General features: G+C 42.5%; 1 protein-coding gene across 1 annotated transcript in view; it reads left to right on the top strand.

Annotated features, from left to right (window-relative positions):
- Positions 1-16,600, top strand: part of bnc2 (basonuclin 2) — a 96,321-nt gene extending 79,721 nt beyond the window's left edge. Inside the window, 3 exon segments of the mRNA XM_051945591.1 lie at positions 1,364-1,712; positions 1,715-3,755; positions 10,923-16,600. Coding sequence (XP_051801551.1) covers positions 1,364-1,712; positions 1,715-3,755; positions 10,923-11,745 — 3,213 coding nt within the window. The 3' untranslated portion in view covers positions 11,746-16,600.
- The last annotated feature ends 2,855 nt before the right edge of the window (positions 16,601-19,455 follow it).

Raw genomic sequence — 19,455 nt, 5'->3', positions numbered from 1 at the left:
CCCCATACCAGCTCATGTAAAAACTATAGCGACGAAAGAGATATCATTTTGATCCTTTTTATCATCAGTGCTAAGAAGTAGAAAGACAGGTGGGTTCACAGAAGAAGACAAAAGTAGTGGATCAAACTTTCAGTGCCTCAACCTTAGTAGCTAAACCACAAAGTGAATTCTGAAAATGTGCCCAGATTCCTCTCCCAGAATCCCTTTCCATCTCTTGATGTTTGACTGTGTGCACATTTGCATGGAGTAACTTTCTTATTCTTTAGCCGTTAATAGCACATCTCCGAAAGACACTAGCCAAGCAAAGTGCTCTATTTGGAATAATGCCCGATTCCCAGTGAGTAGTTCTGGTATCTTGGGATGGAAACATGTTTCTCATCACTCCAAAGCCTCGAAACAAACACATGAAAATAGAAATGCTGAGGGTTATAATAAGTCATCTGTTGTTAAAATGTGTTATTTTAGATTCCTGCCCTTTTCATGGGAAGCTGCTATCAACTGAAAGTGTATCATCAGTTGACCGTGTCCCAAATAAAGTGGTTATTGTAAAGTGATTTATTATTATATTTAAGGTGAAAAGGGGTGTGCATTCTTTAAACCTCATTGACATACTGATATGATTCATTTGTAAAGTAGCACGTTATATATCCTTTAGATGTCACAAATATCTAATCATGATAAATATCAGTTCTTCTAAATACAAAGGAACAGAACCTCTATTTAGGCATTCTTAAACACAACCTTCAATAAACATGAGATTTTCTCTTCTCTCTTTGAATGTCCAATACCATATATACACGGTGTCCTCCCTTAAGCATTTCACTGCCTCAGAGATAGACTAAGAAAAATGCCAGCAAAGCAAGGTACAGTTGCTGGCTTATATTAATTATTCTATTATTTCTTTTGGCATTTTTTTCTCTGGCTCACACTGTTTTGTAAATATCCCTAGGTACGGTTTGTGTACAGAGGGAGTCCCAGCAAGAGTTCACATCCCTCATAAAGCTGTTATTGTCAGATTAACATCCCTACAATGTTTGAAGTCACAGAGACCCGAGATTTGTTTGCTTATGTCTCAATTAAGCTCTCATGTCTGCATGTTAATGGTTACATTTACAGGGACGCTTTACAGAAAAAAATGAATGTGTAAAGAGTGGATGGAAAGGCCGGACAGTGGAAGGGAGGCACGTTTGACAAAGCTTTGTTATTTACTTGGCGCTCCAGGGGCATCTGAATTTTATGAGCAGAAAAGCAGACCTTTACAAACTAACCCCTACTCTGTCTTCTCCTTTGACCACACTGATTATGCACAATCAATAAAGGTTTGTATTTTTGTCTTCTCTCTTGTCTCTTCTGGGGCATCTAGGATGCTGCAGGCAAGGTGCTGGACCGCTGGACCATCATGTCCCGAGAAGAGGAGATCATCACCCTGCAGCAATTCCTGCGCTTTGGTGAGACTAAGTCCATTGTGGAGCTGATGGCCATTCAGGAGAAGGAAGGTCAGGCAGTTACAGTTCCCTCTTCCAAGACAGACTCCGGGATTAGGACATTCATTGAGAGTAACAACAGGACCCGCAGCCCAGGGCTCCTGACACATCTGGAAAACAGTAGCCCATCCAGCATTCACCATTTTGAGAATATCCCCAACAGCTTAGCCTTCCTCCTGCCTTTCCAGTACATTAACCCAGTCTCTGCCCCCATGCTTGGCTTGCCCCCAATGGCCTCCCTATGGAGCAGTCTGCTCTCAGGCTCCGGGAGCCCAGTCTGCCAAACCAAGGAGAACAAGTGGAAACCAGTGAATCAGAAGTGTCCCTATCACCCTTCCGCACAGGTCAGAGCCCTAGTCGTGGAGCACTGGGAAGCATGAACAACACTGAACCCAAGCAGGAACCCAACAACAGGGCGTCACCCATCTCTCCAACCCCTTCCACCCAGCAGGCTCAACAGCAGCAACAGCAGACACAGCTTCAGCAGCAACAGCAGCAGGGCCAACAGCAGTCTCAAAATCAACCTCAGCAACCAAACAGCTTGAGTGATCACCAGGTCCACCACCACTTTGTAAAGGACGAACAGTCGAAAACCATTACCCATCCTTCCTTTTCCTCCAAAATGCATCGTATGCGCCGCATGGGAGCCACCTCACGGAAGGGTCGTGTGTGTTGCAACTCTTGTGGGAAAACCTTTTATGATAAAGGCACACTTAAGATACACTATAATGCTGTACACCTGAAGATAAAACATCGTTGCACCATTGAGGGTTGCAATATGGTCTTCAGCTCACTACGCAGTCGCAACCGCCACAGTGCCAATCCCAATCCACGGTTGCACATGCCCATGCTGCGCAATAACCGCGACAAGGACCTCATCCGGGCCAATTCAACCCCTGGTACACCTGTCATCTCAAGCACCAAGAATGGTGGTTTTACTCTCACCAGCCCTGGAAGACCGCCACTGGGTTTCACTACTCCACCAGTAGACCCTATGCTTCAGTCTCCCCTGCAAAGTCCACTTGTATTCCCCTCCCTGAAGTCAGTACAGCCAGTCCAGCCAGTGCCCCCCTTCTACCGAACATTACTGTCCCCTGCGGACCTCGTCAGTCCTCCCGTGTCACTGCCCACCAGTCCTATCATGCCCACCACCACCAACAGCACCACCCTGATGGACCAGCAACAACAGATCCTGGCTGCTGCAGCTGTGGCTTCACACAATAATGTTCATTTGTCAGAGGCAGGGCACATGTCCCACCGCTTACCTACACCTAGTGCCAATCAGGACCTCAACACTGGCAGCAGTGACCCCACTCCCAAAAAGAAGCCTCGTAAATCTAGCATGCCAGTTAAGATTGAGAAGGAAGTGATTGACGTAGCAGATGAATTTGAAGACAAAGATGAGGACGATGATGACAACATCCACCATAATCACCACCATCACCAATCGTCTCTCCTGCACAACAATGTCAAAATTAATGGAAACTGTAACAGCAACAACAACAGTGGTAGTGGTGGCAGAAACCACAGTGGTGGTGGTAGTGGGCAGCAATCCCCTTCCCAGGACGAGATGAGCCCTGGCTTAGCTCTGAGAGGAATGATGAGACAGAGTGAAGATGAATGCCGGGAAGGGACTGGTAGTGACAGCAGAGGTGGAGCCTCTGAGCTCCGATGTATGGACAGCTTTACCTCTGAGGATCAGGACCATGAGAGAGACTTTGAGAATGAGTCCGAAACCTCTGATTCCAAGATGTTCTACCGAGATGAGCTGATGGATGTGGAGGAACACCAAAAACACGGCAGGAGGAGTCTGGACAAGGAACAAGACAATGAGGGTAGTGAGGAAGCTCATTTGAGAAAGGAAATGGATGGAAAAGGCCATTCCTCACCCTCCCATCACCAGCCCCCAATCAAGATCAAGGAAGAACTCAATGATCCAACTTACGACATGTTCTGTATGGGCCAGTATGGCCTATACAATGGAGGAATGGCAGCAGCTGCTGCTGCTGCTGCGAGCATGGCTGCTCTGCATGAGAGCTTCATCTCTTCAATGGGCTACGGTGCCAGCCCACCCAAATTTCCTTCTTCTCAATCACCAGAGGGAGATCCATGTTCCAGTCCTGACCCCAAGATCTGCTATGTTTGTAAGAAAAGCTTCAAGAGCTCCTATAGCATGAAACTGCACTACAAGAATGTGCACCTCAAAGAGATGCATGTGTGCACTGTGGCTGGCTGCAACGCCGCTTTCCCTTCCCGGCGGAGCCGAGACAGGTCAGTGCTAGAACTTTGTAATGTAACCATTTTATTCAAATGTAACTGCGACAGTCGCAGGTAGGTTTGTTTCAATTTTTATAACCTATTATGGTCATTTAGATAATGGATAATGCCTACAAAATCTAATATTTTTTTGTTTTATAGAGATCTAACTTTTTAAAATAAAATCTATGGTAGATATACCCCTATTTTTGTGGTAAAAATGCCTTTACATTCCATGTTATTAAAATCATGAAACTTTATCTGCCACAGTTCATTAGTGCACAACGTTTGTCTGGATAGACTATCACTTAACTTCCGTTAGCTTACTGAAAACTAAAATGATTCAGAGACATCTGCTGTGTCAAATCAAACTTTAGAAAAGTAGGATGCCTTGACGAGAAATACATACACACACATTTCAACAAGCACTTGTACATACCCATCAACCCTCAAGCTGCTGTGTGTTGTTTACCTGCCCTTATCACCTCACCTTGTCACAGGGAGATGAAGGCGCATACATTAACATAGACAGCGGTTTGTCAAACCACTGCATTCATTAGCGCATTAAAAGGTGAGGCTAGCTCTATACACCTGGGCTTGTTAGCACATATCAGTCCCACACACTCACTTTGGAATATATATATGCTGTAGCACACCTGGTAGCAGGTTGATGCAACAACAAATGCTGGAGGTACATGGCATCACAGGTGTCCTGGGTTTGGACAGACTAAGAGATAACAAATATTTGATTCATTCTGAGAGTGACTTTTAAATTCAAACATGCATAATGATAAGTTTTTTTTCCACAACACTAAATATCTAGATACATGGATTATCCATTACACATAAGAGTTGTGTGTGTGTGAATATTTACTTGTGTTGAAACAAAATCATATTTCCTTGCTATTCGTGCAACCAAAGATGGTCACTTCACCAAGTGATTCAGTCTTTGAATGAAAACTGTGAAATATTTTCTGCCCCTCAAAGACACCCAGCATTTTAAGTATTACAGTACCATGTGTGTTTTCACATACACCTCTGATTAAAAAAAAAAATCCTTTACATAACACTTACTAATACTAAATACTTGTTCTTTAATAGGAATAGAGCTAAAAAGAAATTCTTTTGCAACATTAATGAAAAATGGCCCTTTAAGTAAGGGACCAGTTGCAACTTTACTGCAGTTGGGGAGGGGATTCTTTCCAGAGTGATTAATACACATTTTTTCATCAGCATTTTATCTTATGACACACACCCATCTCTTCTTTTACCACTACTGTCTTCTTCTGCCAAAGTCCCTGCTCCTTTTCTATCTGAAGCCTTTTACTACATTTGTTGGTTTTGTGGCATCTGTTCTTCGCACTGTTTGTTCATTAGCAGCATGTAAATACAGCAGGTAATTCTGGGACTCCATTAGAATAAACGTGAGGGAAGAGCAGGGGGAGCAGAGCAGGAGACAAGTTAGTGTCCGTGAAGGTGCAACCCTGCTGCTCGGCTGACACAGCTGTGCCGAGAGCAGCAAGATGACAGAAAGTGTTTTAGTAGCATGCAATGCCTCAGTGTGGTGTACTGCCACCAGTGAGTGGGTTCGCTCTCTTCTTATGACAAGGCCTTAGGAATAGTAAATGCCTAAGGCAGGACCACTCTGCTGTGCAACATGTGCAGGCACACACTCGTACAAGCACTTTCACACATTCACTCACACGTACATACACACTGATGCACACAACAGAGAAACAAGAAAAGTACTTGTTTGTGTCTCTTTGTAACTATCCTCTTAATGCTGTTAAAAGGTTAACAGATAAAAAATAATTAACTTATGATTAGAACACATTTATTGGGGATTTTAACATGAGAAAAGATTTTACTGGTAACTAAGAGTTAAGAGTAAATATCAATTCCTGAAACTAGCCCAGTTAAGGGTCAACAGTAATATGCAGATATTGCTCAGATTTTTATTGGTGCTATGATGGATTCCATGAATCTGAATGTTAAATTTCTACAGCTGTCCTATTTTTTATTTTTTTTGGTCCGTTTTGTAATTTAATCCCTTCACACTGAAATCTGCTTTCACAACCCCATAATGGTTCACACAAAACTCTGAACCAAATGATAACATAAAGTGAGGGGGGAAATATCACCAAAAAAGAAAAGGTAGAAAGTTGGGGTGGGGAAGGTGACTTTTCACAAATATGCAGCCAAGTGGGTCGCTGCAGACAGACACAGAAAGTTCACAGATTTGACCATATTGCACAGAAAAAGGACAACACCTCAACATGAACTCTTCCGTGTGCTTCCTCTCTTCCTGTGTCAGCTTGGATGCGTGCATGTGTGTGACAGTTTGACTCCAGTGATGAGAAACACCAGCATATAAATGCCATTCAAAGGCAGAATGTGGCAGAGCATATGGGAGACAGAGATAACTTTGTTGCACGAAGGGACGAGCTTCTAGGAAAAACAATGCTTCTTTAAGCCAGCAGTGCACAGTATAGCTCTGGGTGGGTAAGACCTAAGCACACTATTGTTTCCATATTTTTCCTGATAGCATATGGGACACATTACTGTGCCACAGGTTCAAACAGGGAACAAGACAACAGAAAGAAGAGCACTGCATAGCTCGAGAAATCCTCGGGCTTTGAGAGGAGTCAATACACAAGCCGTGCTCTCATCAGATCTGTCCCCTGATAATCCTCTAATGGCATAATGTACGTTTGAGCGTAATGGTAGCAATAAAACGAGAATATAATTTAGTTGTTTTCATCAGAGCGTTTTCCCTGATAAGATTAAGAAACTACATGTACAAATTTATCTGCATCTGCACAAACAGTGTTTTGAGTGTTTATCAGTAGTAAATTTGATAAGTCAAACTGTATTATTTTTCTTAATTGGATTTGCAGACAGTGTTGGCCGTCACAATTAATAAGTAGCTCTTTCCAGTGGTTCACCTCAGATATAGAGAATTAATAAAATGCTTATTATTACTTAACGCAGAGGAACAAGAACCGTTAAATTAACAAACAGAGTAGATTTTAAAAAAGGAAAGTTAATCATTGGTTATTTATTTTTGTTTTTGCAGCTGATTAATATATGTTAAAGCAGACTTCCCAAACAGCTGCTGACGTTAAGACATTAAGCAACAGGAAAGTCCTCTGCATATCGATACATATTATATATTTATACACTACCGTTTAACAGTTTAGCGTCATTTAGAAATGTCCTTATTTTTGAAAGAAAAGCATTTTTTAAATGAAGATAACATGAAATTAATCATAAATAATACAGTCTATACACCGTTAATGTGGTTGATGACTATTGCAGCAGGAAATGGCTGATTTTTAATGGATCACACCTGTGTTCTAGTGCGAGCTAATGGTGTTGAAGAAAACCATCAGAAACCAGCATCAAAAGTTTGTGTATCAAAGTAAAGAAGAAAACTGAGAGGAGCCCATTTGATCCACAGAGGAAAACAACCAAGAGCCGATGCCACTGTTGGAATACTGTAAATGTATTTACCAAGGAAAAAGTATCAGTCGGGTCCCCGCACTGCAGAATAAACAGCAGATCTCAAACACATCTAAACATCTGTGCACATGGACGCTGTGCATGCTCACACAGTCATAGGGAAAAGGATAATTTAACGTGTCCTTGAGCGAGCATGTAACGTGTCTGGTTCTGAGTGTAGAACAGAGCAAGATAAATGTGTGTGCGTGGTTTTACAGTGGGGTGTTTTCTCCCAGCCTCCTGGCCGCCTGCTGCACGGAGGTAAATGATTGCATATTTATTGTGGGGAGTGAGCAGCGTCGGCACAAGTGTTGAAGAAGCTGCATGATTAACTGCTGGAAAAGAGCGTGCCAGTCATCATCGCCATTATTAGCCTTGTTAATCATAATTTTTAAACTGGTGGCAAGCCTTGCTCGTCTTATTTTTATCAGCCTATGATTCTTTTATTTGTAACCTTCACCCCAGCATTTTAACCCGCTCCTTCTATGTCGCCGCAGCGAGCAGGTGACCTCCCTCTTCGACGTTCCCATGGTGCAGCCGTGTGCAGCCCGTGGTCCCTGCATGGGCCACTGCAAACGGAGAGAGTGAAGGTTAATTATGTTGGAGAGTCTCTTTCCTCCTCTCCCCTTCCTCTCGCTGTCTCCCTCCTTTTCCCTCAGTCCCCTCACGGCATGTGGGCCCGGCTCCGCTGCTCCACAATCGGCTCGCAGTTTGTCTCTTATAAACAAAGGGCATGCTGCTCATAGAGAGAATATCTCAGCAAAAGCCACTCAACCCATGTTTAAAATATCTGCTGGATTAAAGACAGAAACTTGAAATATTACATCCCTTCGGTTTATCCCTCCCAGTTGATTGTGATTCATTTTGAGGAGAATAAAGGAGATTTTTGTACACGCACATTGCCATCAACAGAATTCTAGTTGTAACACTGCGAGTGATTTCAATTAATTTAAATCAAAACGATTTTCATATGACATCAAACGCATATTTAATTTCTATTCACTCGTTTGCTCGAGGATCATAAAATCATCCTCGTGCCGTTCAAGAGGCTGAAACAATGCAACAGAGATAATACAGTGACAGAGAGTGATAAATGCTACTGAAACTCTTGTCCTCCCACTTACACCCAAAACCTCATAACACACCCCAAATGACAGGAAAGACAAAGAACCGCTGGTGTCAGTTTAATACCACTCAGCCTTCCATCTCATTTACACATTATGAGTCATTTAGACAACATACACACACATACGCGCTGACACAAAAGCAAGGGCAAGGGCCATCAGACGAACCTAAAGATGATTAACGCCGATTGGGACGGGCACACTCTCGCTCTGCCTCCTCTGCACAGTCAAAAATGGGCTCTCTGGAGGCCTCCCCCATCTTTTGGGCGAAGATGAGACTGTCAAATTGGTTTGCCAGCCACATTACTGGCCAACAGGGAGGTTCGAAATGGAGGAAGGGGGAACTGAGGAGCTGGGTTTGGGGGAGGAAAGATAGAGCACACTGAAGAGGAGTGATGGAGGTGGAGGCATAGAGGGGAGTGGGAAATGGGGCAGAAAGTCTAAATCTGATAAATGAAGGGAGGAGGGCATTACGTCTGCTGTGCGTGAATTCAGCGGACTTCCTTTGATTATTTAGGGCAACAGGGCACTGCAAACACTGGGGTTAAATACAATGTTTGTGCAAATGACTATAAACTGGGCTCTCTTTTTTTTTCTCTTCAGCTCCTGTAAATAAATCATTTCCTAATGGTTACAAATGATGATGAAATTTATTTTGCTTGCAGATTTCTGTGAATAAAAATAATTCTAGTGGTTACTGTGATTATAAATACTGTGACTTTTTTAACAATGTGGTGTGCATTTTACGTATCTAAAATGGCTATTATAGCTATTCCGCAGGCTACTTACTGCATGATATTTAACATGTTTGACTCTAATAGGTAGTCATGGTTAACTTAGAGCTTATTAGCAGTGAGAAGGTGTTGTTATAGAGATGGAGACATGTTGCAAAGGACCTGCCTACCTGAGCATCATCAACAGCATCCTGAACTTCAGGTTTAACTGAACAAATCTGTGGCTCCCCACCCCTTCACATCTCAAGTTTGCTGGTCAGTGATCCTGCAGGAAATGTACCCATTTTCCCAAATACTGATCACTGATTACGGCATATTTCTGACTGTATAGAAACAGTCCGGTCTCTCCCAGCCAAGCATCTACACGTGTTTTTGAGAGAGAGGGATGCGGCGCTGCAGACGTTGAATCATGACTCCCATATTTTATCCATAAGTTAACTCCATATGGGTGCCATTGTACTATCAAAGGATAAAAAAGAACAAAGGATTTTGATCGAAGTCTCGCTATATGGAAGTAGTATATTTTCTGTTTTTCGCACACACAAACAGACATGAGAACGTGCAAACACACACATGCAGTGACAGCCACGGCCAATCGATTTGCCACGCTCTCTCCCCACAATGCTGACGATGCTCGAGTGGACGGGCTCCTGGTTGCTTGGTTCACAGAAAAGGGTCCCTCAAATGAATGTATTTTTACCTCTTGCAGGACAATGTCGGATAGGGAAGTAAATAATTAAAGGAAAGGGACCCTTTTTGACTGCATCAACCCTGCCACTGCTGGTAAGCTCTACTATCCATTGTGACTCCATTTTTGCCCGTCCTGCTAAGGATGACCTTTTTTTCCCTTTTCTTTTTTAAATTTTTGTTTTGTTTCACACACATGTGCCCTCCTCCCTGCATGGAAACCCTTCACATTAAAGGCACTGAGTGTTTGCATATTATTCTCATTTGATTTGAGTGCTGACCTGAGATGAGAGGAGCAGGCCTTGTGTATGTCATATCTGACTCTGGTCATTGGTTGCTTAAGTTTCCTTTCTGTGTTATGCAGTGTTGTTGTGACAAGTGTACCATGGGTCCCCCCCTGTCTTAGCCTTCGTTGGCAACTGTGAAATTGAAGCGAAAAGGCATAGAATTTGATTTCCAAGTCCATTTCACTTTGCATCCTTTAGCATGGCTTTGTGTGCTAACTGAAATCCTCACTAACTGTATCCTGGCTTAAGCATGGCACTTGTTACTTAGTTTCTTTGATCAACTGTAGCACATTGTGTTTGGGAGAAATGCCCATCTTAATTAAATCCAGGGCTACATAAAGACATGTTCATTGAGGTGCTCGATTAAGCCACCTCCGATAGGGAATGAATGCGATAATGCTGTCAGGGCCTAGTGCTAATATGCTATCCAGTTCCCCTCGATTATCACATTACCACAGCTCGAATCAATTGATAAACTCCCATTCAATATGGTGGAGTATTTAATTGAGTCAGAGTCTATTGGATTTGAGGGCTGTGCAGTGCAGACATGCTGACAGTGGTAAACACTAGCAGGATGCTCTCTCTCGTTGCTATGTTAGTGCACTTTTTCTGGGGAGAGCTATTGGGTGGATTTTTCTCCATGTGAGTGTTTCTGTACCTGGAGTGATTGTACCAATAATTACACATGTAGTGAGTCTTAGATGTTGAATCTTTAAAGCCTGGTACCATTTTCTTGAAGTAAGATAACTTGTCAGTATGAAAAATAAATTGACTGTAAGTACAAATACATGTGCTTCTAAAATGCGGCTATCGGGAGCATTCTGATTAACACCTGTCTCCTTGCGTTAGGCACAGCTCCAACATCAACCTGCACCGCAAACTGCTGACCAAAGAGCTGGACGACATTGTCCTGGACCCCCAACTCACGCCACTGCCCAAGGACCTGCGAGCCGAGATACTGGCCAAGATCTACGCGGGGCACCACATGGGCTTGGACCCTATGGCCGGGATGGGCATCGGAGGCACCAACCTCGGGCCCGCCGGCCTGAACCACAATGCCCATTCCCCCATGAGCAACGAGTATCCCCACCATCCTCTCAACCAACACCTTAAAAACTACCACACCAACGGCTTCTCCCGGGGCCAGCCAGACGACTACATGGTGTTGGACCTGAGCACCACATCCAGTGTCCAGTCCGGCAGCAGTGTCCACTCCTCACATGAGTCAGATGAGGGCAGCGATGAAGGCATCCTGTTGGATGACCTGGAGGAGGAGGGAGAGGAGGAGGAGGAGGAGGAGGAGGGCAACAGCGAGGGAGAGGACTACTCCCAGCGTGCCGAGGGGCAGGCTGAGGGGGGACATCGGGATGAGACTGGAGAACTAAAAGGAGGACGGGGTGAGGGCTTGGACCCTTCCTCCTCACCGTTCCTCCTTTCGTCCACTGGGGGCAGTAATGGCAGCAGCAGTGGGATCCTCTGTAACATCTGCCACAAAATGTACAGCAACAAAGGGACCCTGCGTGTGCACTACAAGACTGTGCACCTGCGAGAGCTGCACAAGTGCAAAATCCCCGGCTGCAACATGGTGTTCAGCTCTGTGCGCAGCCGTAACCGACACTCTCAAAACCCCAACCTCCATAAAAACATGCCCTTCTCTACAATAATAGACTAAAGAATGACTTACTACTCTGCCCTCCTGTCAGTCTGCCGCTCCTCCCTTCATTCCTCATTCTTATTCCTCCTCAAATTAGCTTTTAACCCCAGCCCAAGGCCATCAAATACAAGCTAAATGCCTGTATGTCTCCTGCCCATCCTCTGTAAGTCATTGCAAGACATTTCAATCTCCATCTATGAAATTAATTGACTCTAAATACAGTTTATTATTGTGTCCTTTGACTTTTCCTTCTTTGGAAGAACAGGATGACACTCTTCAGCCTGGAGTTTGCTTTATAACAAAACTCCAGTTGTTTCTTTTTTCATAAGCTCCTCCATCTTTTCCTTTCTAACTTCTCCCCACTTTGTGTTTATGTCCATCTCCAAAGAATTCATTCAAACTCTTATTTGTGACTTTGCCTGCAGAAACGATAGTATTGAGAAAAAAAAAAAGAAAATCTTCTTGTTGTATTTGTGTAATGATAGCTTTTAAATGAACCCCTTACAAAAGCATGACAGCTTCATTTGTAAATAATGTCCCAAGAGGCTTTTGGTGTAAAAGAGTTGTGTTGATGGTTGTTTGCTTCTTTTTTCTCTCTTTATGGTTTTATGTTACAGTCCAGTACAATACTTCCAGCTATAGGCAAGAAAGAGGTAGCATCTTACTAGCTTGACTCATTTATGTTAGCTTCAAAGACACGTTTTAAGCTGAGTCCTAGGGAAAAAAAAGAATATCATGTGACTTGTTTTATCTACTTGTTAGATATTCAGAGGTTGCCGGCATGCTTTTTTAGGCTCCTACACTGATATCATTCTCTGTATTTCTATTGATTTTTTTGTCTGTTATGTTTATGAGCTTCAGTATACCAATTCAGTTTTTGCACTTTGCATCTATACAAGGGGATGTGTAATATTATGATAATGAGGATTTTTTTTTTTTTTGCAATGGTGCGTTTAGGTGTTGTTTGGGGTCATTGATGGCTACAGCGCCAAGGGAAGTGACAGTACCTTCAGCAGACTTGTGCCAGTTTCTTTTTGCACGTGCTCAGTTTCAAACAGTTTCACGACAGAAAACATCTCGCCTCCCAGAACAAAACTGAGATCTTCCCCCCATTGCTAAACAAAAAGTGTTCAGAAAGTGTCTCCAAAGTGTCTTGCTTAAAAACAAACCCAGGTCTGACTAAATATGAACTGCTGTTTCGCAAACACAGAAGAGGTAATATTGATGAAGTCCCCCCTCCTCTTTTTGCTTCCGGAGTAATTTGTGTATGTTTGTTCTAATCACAACAACTTCTTCAGAGGTTTAGTCAGTTTAATCTGTCTAAAGCATGCATTTATTTTGTCGAACAAAGGTATCAATGCAAAAACTGGTGTTTGTTGTCAAGAAAGGCGTCTTAATGAAATCTGATTTTCCCGCAGAGAAAAAAGATTAAACTAGTCCTTCAACTGTGACCAAAATATAAGTGTTTGCTTGAGAAAAGCTCTTTCAGTGTGACATTGTACCTAAATCAAGCCCCGTTGGATTAATATGATGCACTTGAGTCTTAAAACCTTTGCTGTGATATTTTGCATATTTCCATTGCTGAGTGTCGGTTTCAAATATACTCTATAAAAATGTCGCCATTTTTCTGGCTGTTGGTTGCAGCGGTTTTTAACATGTCCATAACTGTCTTACGGTACAAATATTTCCAGTAACTGGGCAAAGTAGCCGAGGGAAGGGGTATTTATTAGTGGGTGATGTATCTTCATGGAGATTTCTTTCTTTCTTTCTTTTTTTTTTTGTCCGGTATAAGAATTTTTTGTAAAGAAAAAAAAGAATAGAGATTGGTTCTCAGTTTGACTTGTTTATCAATGTATTAGCAATGCCATGTGTTACTATACAAGGAGATCTTCTCTTACTTGACTGGTGCTACACACAGTGTGGGAAAATATGCAGTGTTATGTGGTGTGCTGTACAGTATTCACAACACCTTACATCCATAACAGTGTTGAGTTCCACTTATTTCACACTTAAGCCATTTTGCAATACAGACATGACCTATTCAATTGAAATATTTCATGTCTTTTTTAAGACTCCACCTATATGACACATGCAGTTTTTAGTTCTCTGTTCTCAGAGATAAAGAGGGTGAGACAGAGAGCTGAGGCTGATGGAAAGGTTGCGGAGGTGGAAGGCTGACTAGGGAGGAAAGGATGACAGCAACGATCATTAAAAATGTGCTGCTTCTCTGTTACCTGGAGGCGTCCCGCCATTCCAGCTTCTTCTGTCTAATAACTCACTTGTCACTTCGTTTCACTGCCAGACGCCAGGGCTGCTGACAAGACTGTGACACTGACAGAAGGAGAAAAAGAGGGAAAGCCAGTGTGCGCTCTGAACAATTTAATTTGACTCATTCAATTTAGTTGAATTCAATTCATCTATTCATTTTCTACATGCGCTTCTTAATCGGCGTCGCTGGTAATTCAGTTCAACTCTTTTTCTCTTACTTCTCTGTTTTTCTCTTTGTCTGTCAGAGCGCAGTCATTTAACAACCGCCTTACCCATTTCTTCAACCCGCCACTCACTTACCACCTCCACACGCCACAGCGCAGATCCTACAGGGACACACACTAATAGTGTATGCTTAAGTTCACTGGACGGCCATGGCATAGGAAAAAGGGATGGGTAATTGCCTGTTTATCCCAAGTGAAGGGAAAATTGAGTACAGGAACCCCTGCCTTCTCCCAGGAGTGGGTTTCACTGAGGCGCTTGCTGCCTCATTCACTCATTCAATCCCCCCGGCCCTCGCTCTGGCAGAAATAAAAAAGTGCTACTCCAGGAACCCTGCTGACAGCTGTCTCTCTAACACACAACCATGCAAACACACATGCACACAGAGAAGAGTGGCACACACTCAGAGGGATGACAAGGCCTAGATGACTTGTTAACCTCTAGTGATGGAGAAGACAGGGGCAGAGAAAATATTCTCAGCACAGGAAATGAAACTCAGTTCTTAGTATTAACACATAGCTGCATCCACTACATAGAAAGCAAGCATTCCATAGCAAAGAATGGCGTGAGCTATAATTAAATAAGACAAGAAAAGCTCTTACTATTACTACTTTATTCTAAAAATTGTTCAACAGCTAATGATTTGAGACTTTCTGGCTTAGGAGGCCAGTGATTAAATGAAGAAAATCTATTAAAAAGGTCAACAAGCTCACAGATTGATTTGAACCCTCTAGAATGAAGAGAGCTGCATGTACCAAAAATATCAAAACTTATCTTAATGTAAGTGTGCTCTGGCCAATAACCTCAGTTGCAATGCTAAGTTTTCAGACTTTTTTTTTTTCTCCCAACCAACACATTCCTTATGTTCTGTTCTTTACTGTCCATTTCTCAAGTAGCAGCTGCAGAGCATGGCCTGTCTTGTGTACTGGCATGTTCCAGACAGAAAACTGAATATCATAGAAGAGGTACCCTTAAAACGCCTTTCTACTACCTCCCTTCAGGCGCTCTCAGAGTCCTGGCAAATGACTGTCCATGAGTAGGGAGACGGCCGAGAGAGACGGGAGAAGGGAGGAATGGGGTAAGGGGATTGGGTTTAGAACGCGGTCTGGCCACAGTCTTGCAGCAGTCACTTAACAATGCAGGGGAAAAAGAGAGGAAGTGAGGCTGAGGAGAGAGTGAGAAAGCAGCAGAGCTAGGACTCCCCGGGACTTATCCCCAGCTTTTTCTTGATTGCCTGTTGGAGAGCGATCGAGCCACCCCTCACATTTCCACCCCTCTCCTCTGGACTCTTTTCCCCTCTGAGAAATGACCACCGATTTTCCCTCTCTTCTGAGAAAGCCTCCGATCCACGCACTCCTAAATTCTCCAACCATAAGGGTCCAGAGGCATTGTGCTACCTAGTGACCGTGCATGTCGCTTAGAGCACCTCACTGGCCCAGACCACTGGAGTGAATCTTAAATATTTGATTAGACCAGCGTCAGCCATCAATTATTCTGCAATCCTGCATAGCACACTGACGGGGGAAAGGGAAGGCAAACGGCTGAAACGCCTGACCTGTTAATCGCTGTCCATTTTGTTCATGTCACAGTGTGAGTGAGTGAGGTGTAGGCAGAGAGGATGAGAGGTGACACTGCATGCAAACTGTCCAGTTAATGTAGCTCATGGAACAACGTGAGGTGAAAATGTTTGATGAGACGTCACTAGAAATATGCAGATAGACGAAAAATACACACATGTGGGTTTGTATAGATGCTTCAGTCACGAGTCTTACGTTCGAAAAAGAATGCCCTCGTTAATTTGAACTGGAACCTGTGAAATGTCAATGATCCTGAAAAAAAAATGATGCTGTAAATTCATAAAATGTTTTCCATTGTATTTTCAAATATATTTTACAGTCTTAAAGTATAAATAGCTTGGAGAGCTGGTAAATTTAGATTTTTATTTTCACTTGTGTTTTTTGTGTATTCGATGCATTTGTGTCCGTGTCTTAAAAAGCCCGTGTTACATCACTGGCACTTCGACAGCGTTGCATGGCTACATAGTCGCACTGCAAAGAACAAACAGAGCAAAAGGAGCTTGCGTCACTTTGGTGTCAAAATGGTGATTTGGAAGCCTCATGAATACTGTATGTTACCCTAAGAGGTATTCCCCATTTGCAGACAGAAGGAAAAAAAACGATCCTTTTTAAGAGACTCTTTTTTCCCCCCTTTCTTTTTACCCTTTCTTGTATTTGTTTCTGTATCATAACTGTCTATGGTTTTTGCATAAAATGCATAAGGGTTTTGGGATGTAAATGGAATTTTATTCATATTTTGTCCAAATACCTCTTGTAATTTGTATCAGAATTCTTGTACAATTTTTATATTAAAGATTTATCAGTCACTGGCATTTTTCATGGCATTTTATTAATAGGTGACGGATCAGGATTTTTTTTTTTTTTAAATTGCTATATTTAAGTAGTTTGAATGGTGTTATGTACAAAAATAACAGCACAGACAATGTGTCAATCAAGCCATTTTAACAAGACACTGTGATTTCAGCAGGTTTTCCTGGGCTCTTTAATTACCCTATGATAAAAATCATTGGGGAAATGGCTATCTTGACCAATTAGTGGACGATTAGATTAATAGAGCTATTAAAAGATGAACTGGCATGAGGAGAAGGTGCTGCTGGTGTTAGCAAATTAGTTAGATGGTCACTGAAGGAGGGAAATAAAGGACATACAGTATCTTTGTCTGATCATATGCTCAAATTAAATTAAAACGGGACTTATGAAAGGAACTACATACAGGGGAAAAATACATACTGTATGTGCTTCAATTAAGCTTAAAGTTTTAGTGAGAAAAGGATTTTCCATCCATCATATAGAAGAATATGACCATGAATAAACATGAGTCAAACAGAACGGTTTAATCACAGAACTACAAGTGAAGACAGAAAGTGATGACGCCATTGGACAAATGCAGTGTCATTTTGCAAAAGCAGCCCATGCTGACATCTTTCGCTGTGACTGGGGCTTGAATTACAAATTGATATGAGCTCCTGCAGGGATGTCATGTTTGCTGTGGTAACCAACAGGAACATAATGCCTCCTCCCTCCCCTCCGTGAAAGTGAAGGAGTGACACACAGGCCCTATTGACCTTGAATTAGACACCAGTCCTCTTTGTCACACACCAGTTCTTTGATCCCATCGCTGTTAATAGCTGCACAACACACGCACAGACACACACAGATTTTCTGAATAATACCTCTGTACAATATTGATTATATGTAGAGTTAGAAAAAGATACTCCCCCATTTTTAACAGAGAGCCACACACAACGACGATCTCCCACCAGGGAGGCGATGGGTGCTGTTCACTACTAGGTTGCCCTCCTCACTACATAACAGAACGTCCTCCTGACAGCGGCAGGACATTGATTGGCCTGACAAACTTACTGGCCCTCCGCTGACCTTTGAAAGGCACAGCTCTTTGCTGTGGGGTGATTCAAACAGACAAACAGATGGAGAGACCGCCAGGACGAGCTTTGTTGTGTCCGAACCGGAAAGTGTGACACGACTCACATAGCAAAGACGCCCACCAGTCCATTTGTTGGTCTAACTGTAGAAGTTTTCAAGATTTGTCATTAATTTGCAGCTAAATTTTGTGCTCTTGTCAATGATGTTTTGGTTCTCTTTTAAAGTACAGTTTAAATACTGTATTCTAAGAAATATGTTTCTAAAGCAACCAGTCAAACATTTCAACAGTCTGAAGTACGGTTGACTTACAATAATAAATCAGATTGGTTATTCAAGCGTTACAAACCAGTGCAGTCCAGTACACAGAAAAAAAGACAAATCACTTCCTTACATCAAGGTTTCTTATCCACAGGCACACATGAAGGACAAGAAAACAGGACACAGCTCTCTTTTCCAGCCACAAGCATCAGAGAAAACCAAAACAACTGAGGCATGACTACATGTTAAAAAGGTTATTTTAAAAAATTCAAGCGAAAGTCAACAGTTTTGTCCGCAAATGTCTGCATGTACCACATCCAGTCTCCGGTTTAACACACTTTGCATGTCTCTGGACTGTGGGAGGAAGTCAGAGTTGTCAGAGGAAACCCACTGTAACACAGACAGAACAGACCAACTCTGTGCAATAAGGGGCTGGTAGAAGAATGAAACTGTTTGGCGTGATAGGATCGTTTAAGACTGTAAAACAACGACACTAACAATTAAATGTAGACAAATCAAAAATTCATGTTATTAGGAAAAAGTGAGATGCTACCGGTGTCCAAGCAGGCGACAGGCAGAAGACACAAGCAATGACTAATGCCGGTACAGTGGCTAACTGAAGAAGAGAGTCTCACTATTCATTAAAAGCTTGATAGTGTTTCATCATGACACAATCTAATGGTGAGAGCTTGGCATAGCATTAAAAAAAATGCAACTTTTCAAAAAAAGTCAGAGTGAATCAGAGTTTTGTTGTTTGCTTTTTCTTTTACTGAAAATAGAAGGTGCAGGCAGAATGCAAAATACTGTTGTGATATATTACATTAATTACATTAAAAATACAAGAAAAGCAATGAGAGAGCGCAGTATACCGCCAAGGCTGTTCATTCCCTCCCATATGGCATTGTCAAAAATGCAGCATTTGCTTTCAAAATGTAACATTTGTTTATTAGTTACTGAAGATCAGAAATCACTGCAACATAGAATGTGGCCATTTAATATAGATGTACCCACACACAAAGTGACCTTGCGCTGAGCACAGGTGTGTGTTATGCATGTGTGTATTCTGTACGGATACCGAATAGTATGACCTAAATATGTAGCGGGCAGCAGGAATTGATGGGACTCGGAAACACCCTCACAATTTAATTAATTGTTCCTTGTATTATTTTCGACGGATAGGTCCTGATAAGTCTGCTGCGGTGGATTTAATTCTCTGCCAGGGTGGGTCTAGTTACCCTCGGTAAGCCTCGAGGTTGGATGCTCCTAAAACTGGCCGACGAATCACCATGAAGTGTAGAGTCAGAAGGCGGGCGTAACTAAGTGACGACAGAGGCGCGACGATTCTGACAGAAACAACCGGAAACAACTAGCCTAGCCGTGCTAGACAACCCACGGCAATGAATTTAATTTTCTGCCAGGGTCGACAACAAAAACGACAACAGTCGTTGAGCTCCATTAGCACCGACTCTGAATAATCTTTCTGTTAACATGTCTGTAATATACTTGAGCTTCACCCATT

Source organism: Acanthochromis polyacanthus, chromosome 3 (assembly GCF_021347895.1).
Source record: "Acanthochromis polyacanthus isolate Apoly-LR-REF ecotype Palm Island chromosome 3, KAUST_Apoly_ChrSc, whole genome shotgun sequence".
NCBI lineage: Eukaryota > Metazoa > Chordata > Actinopteri > Pomacentridae > Acanthochromis > Acanthochromis polyacanthus.
This window is presented reverse-complemented; position numbering and strand designations above follow the sequence as displayed.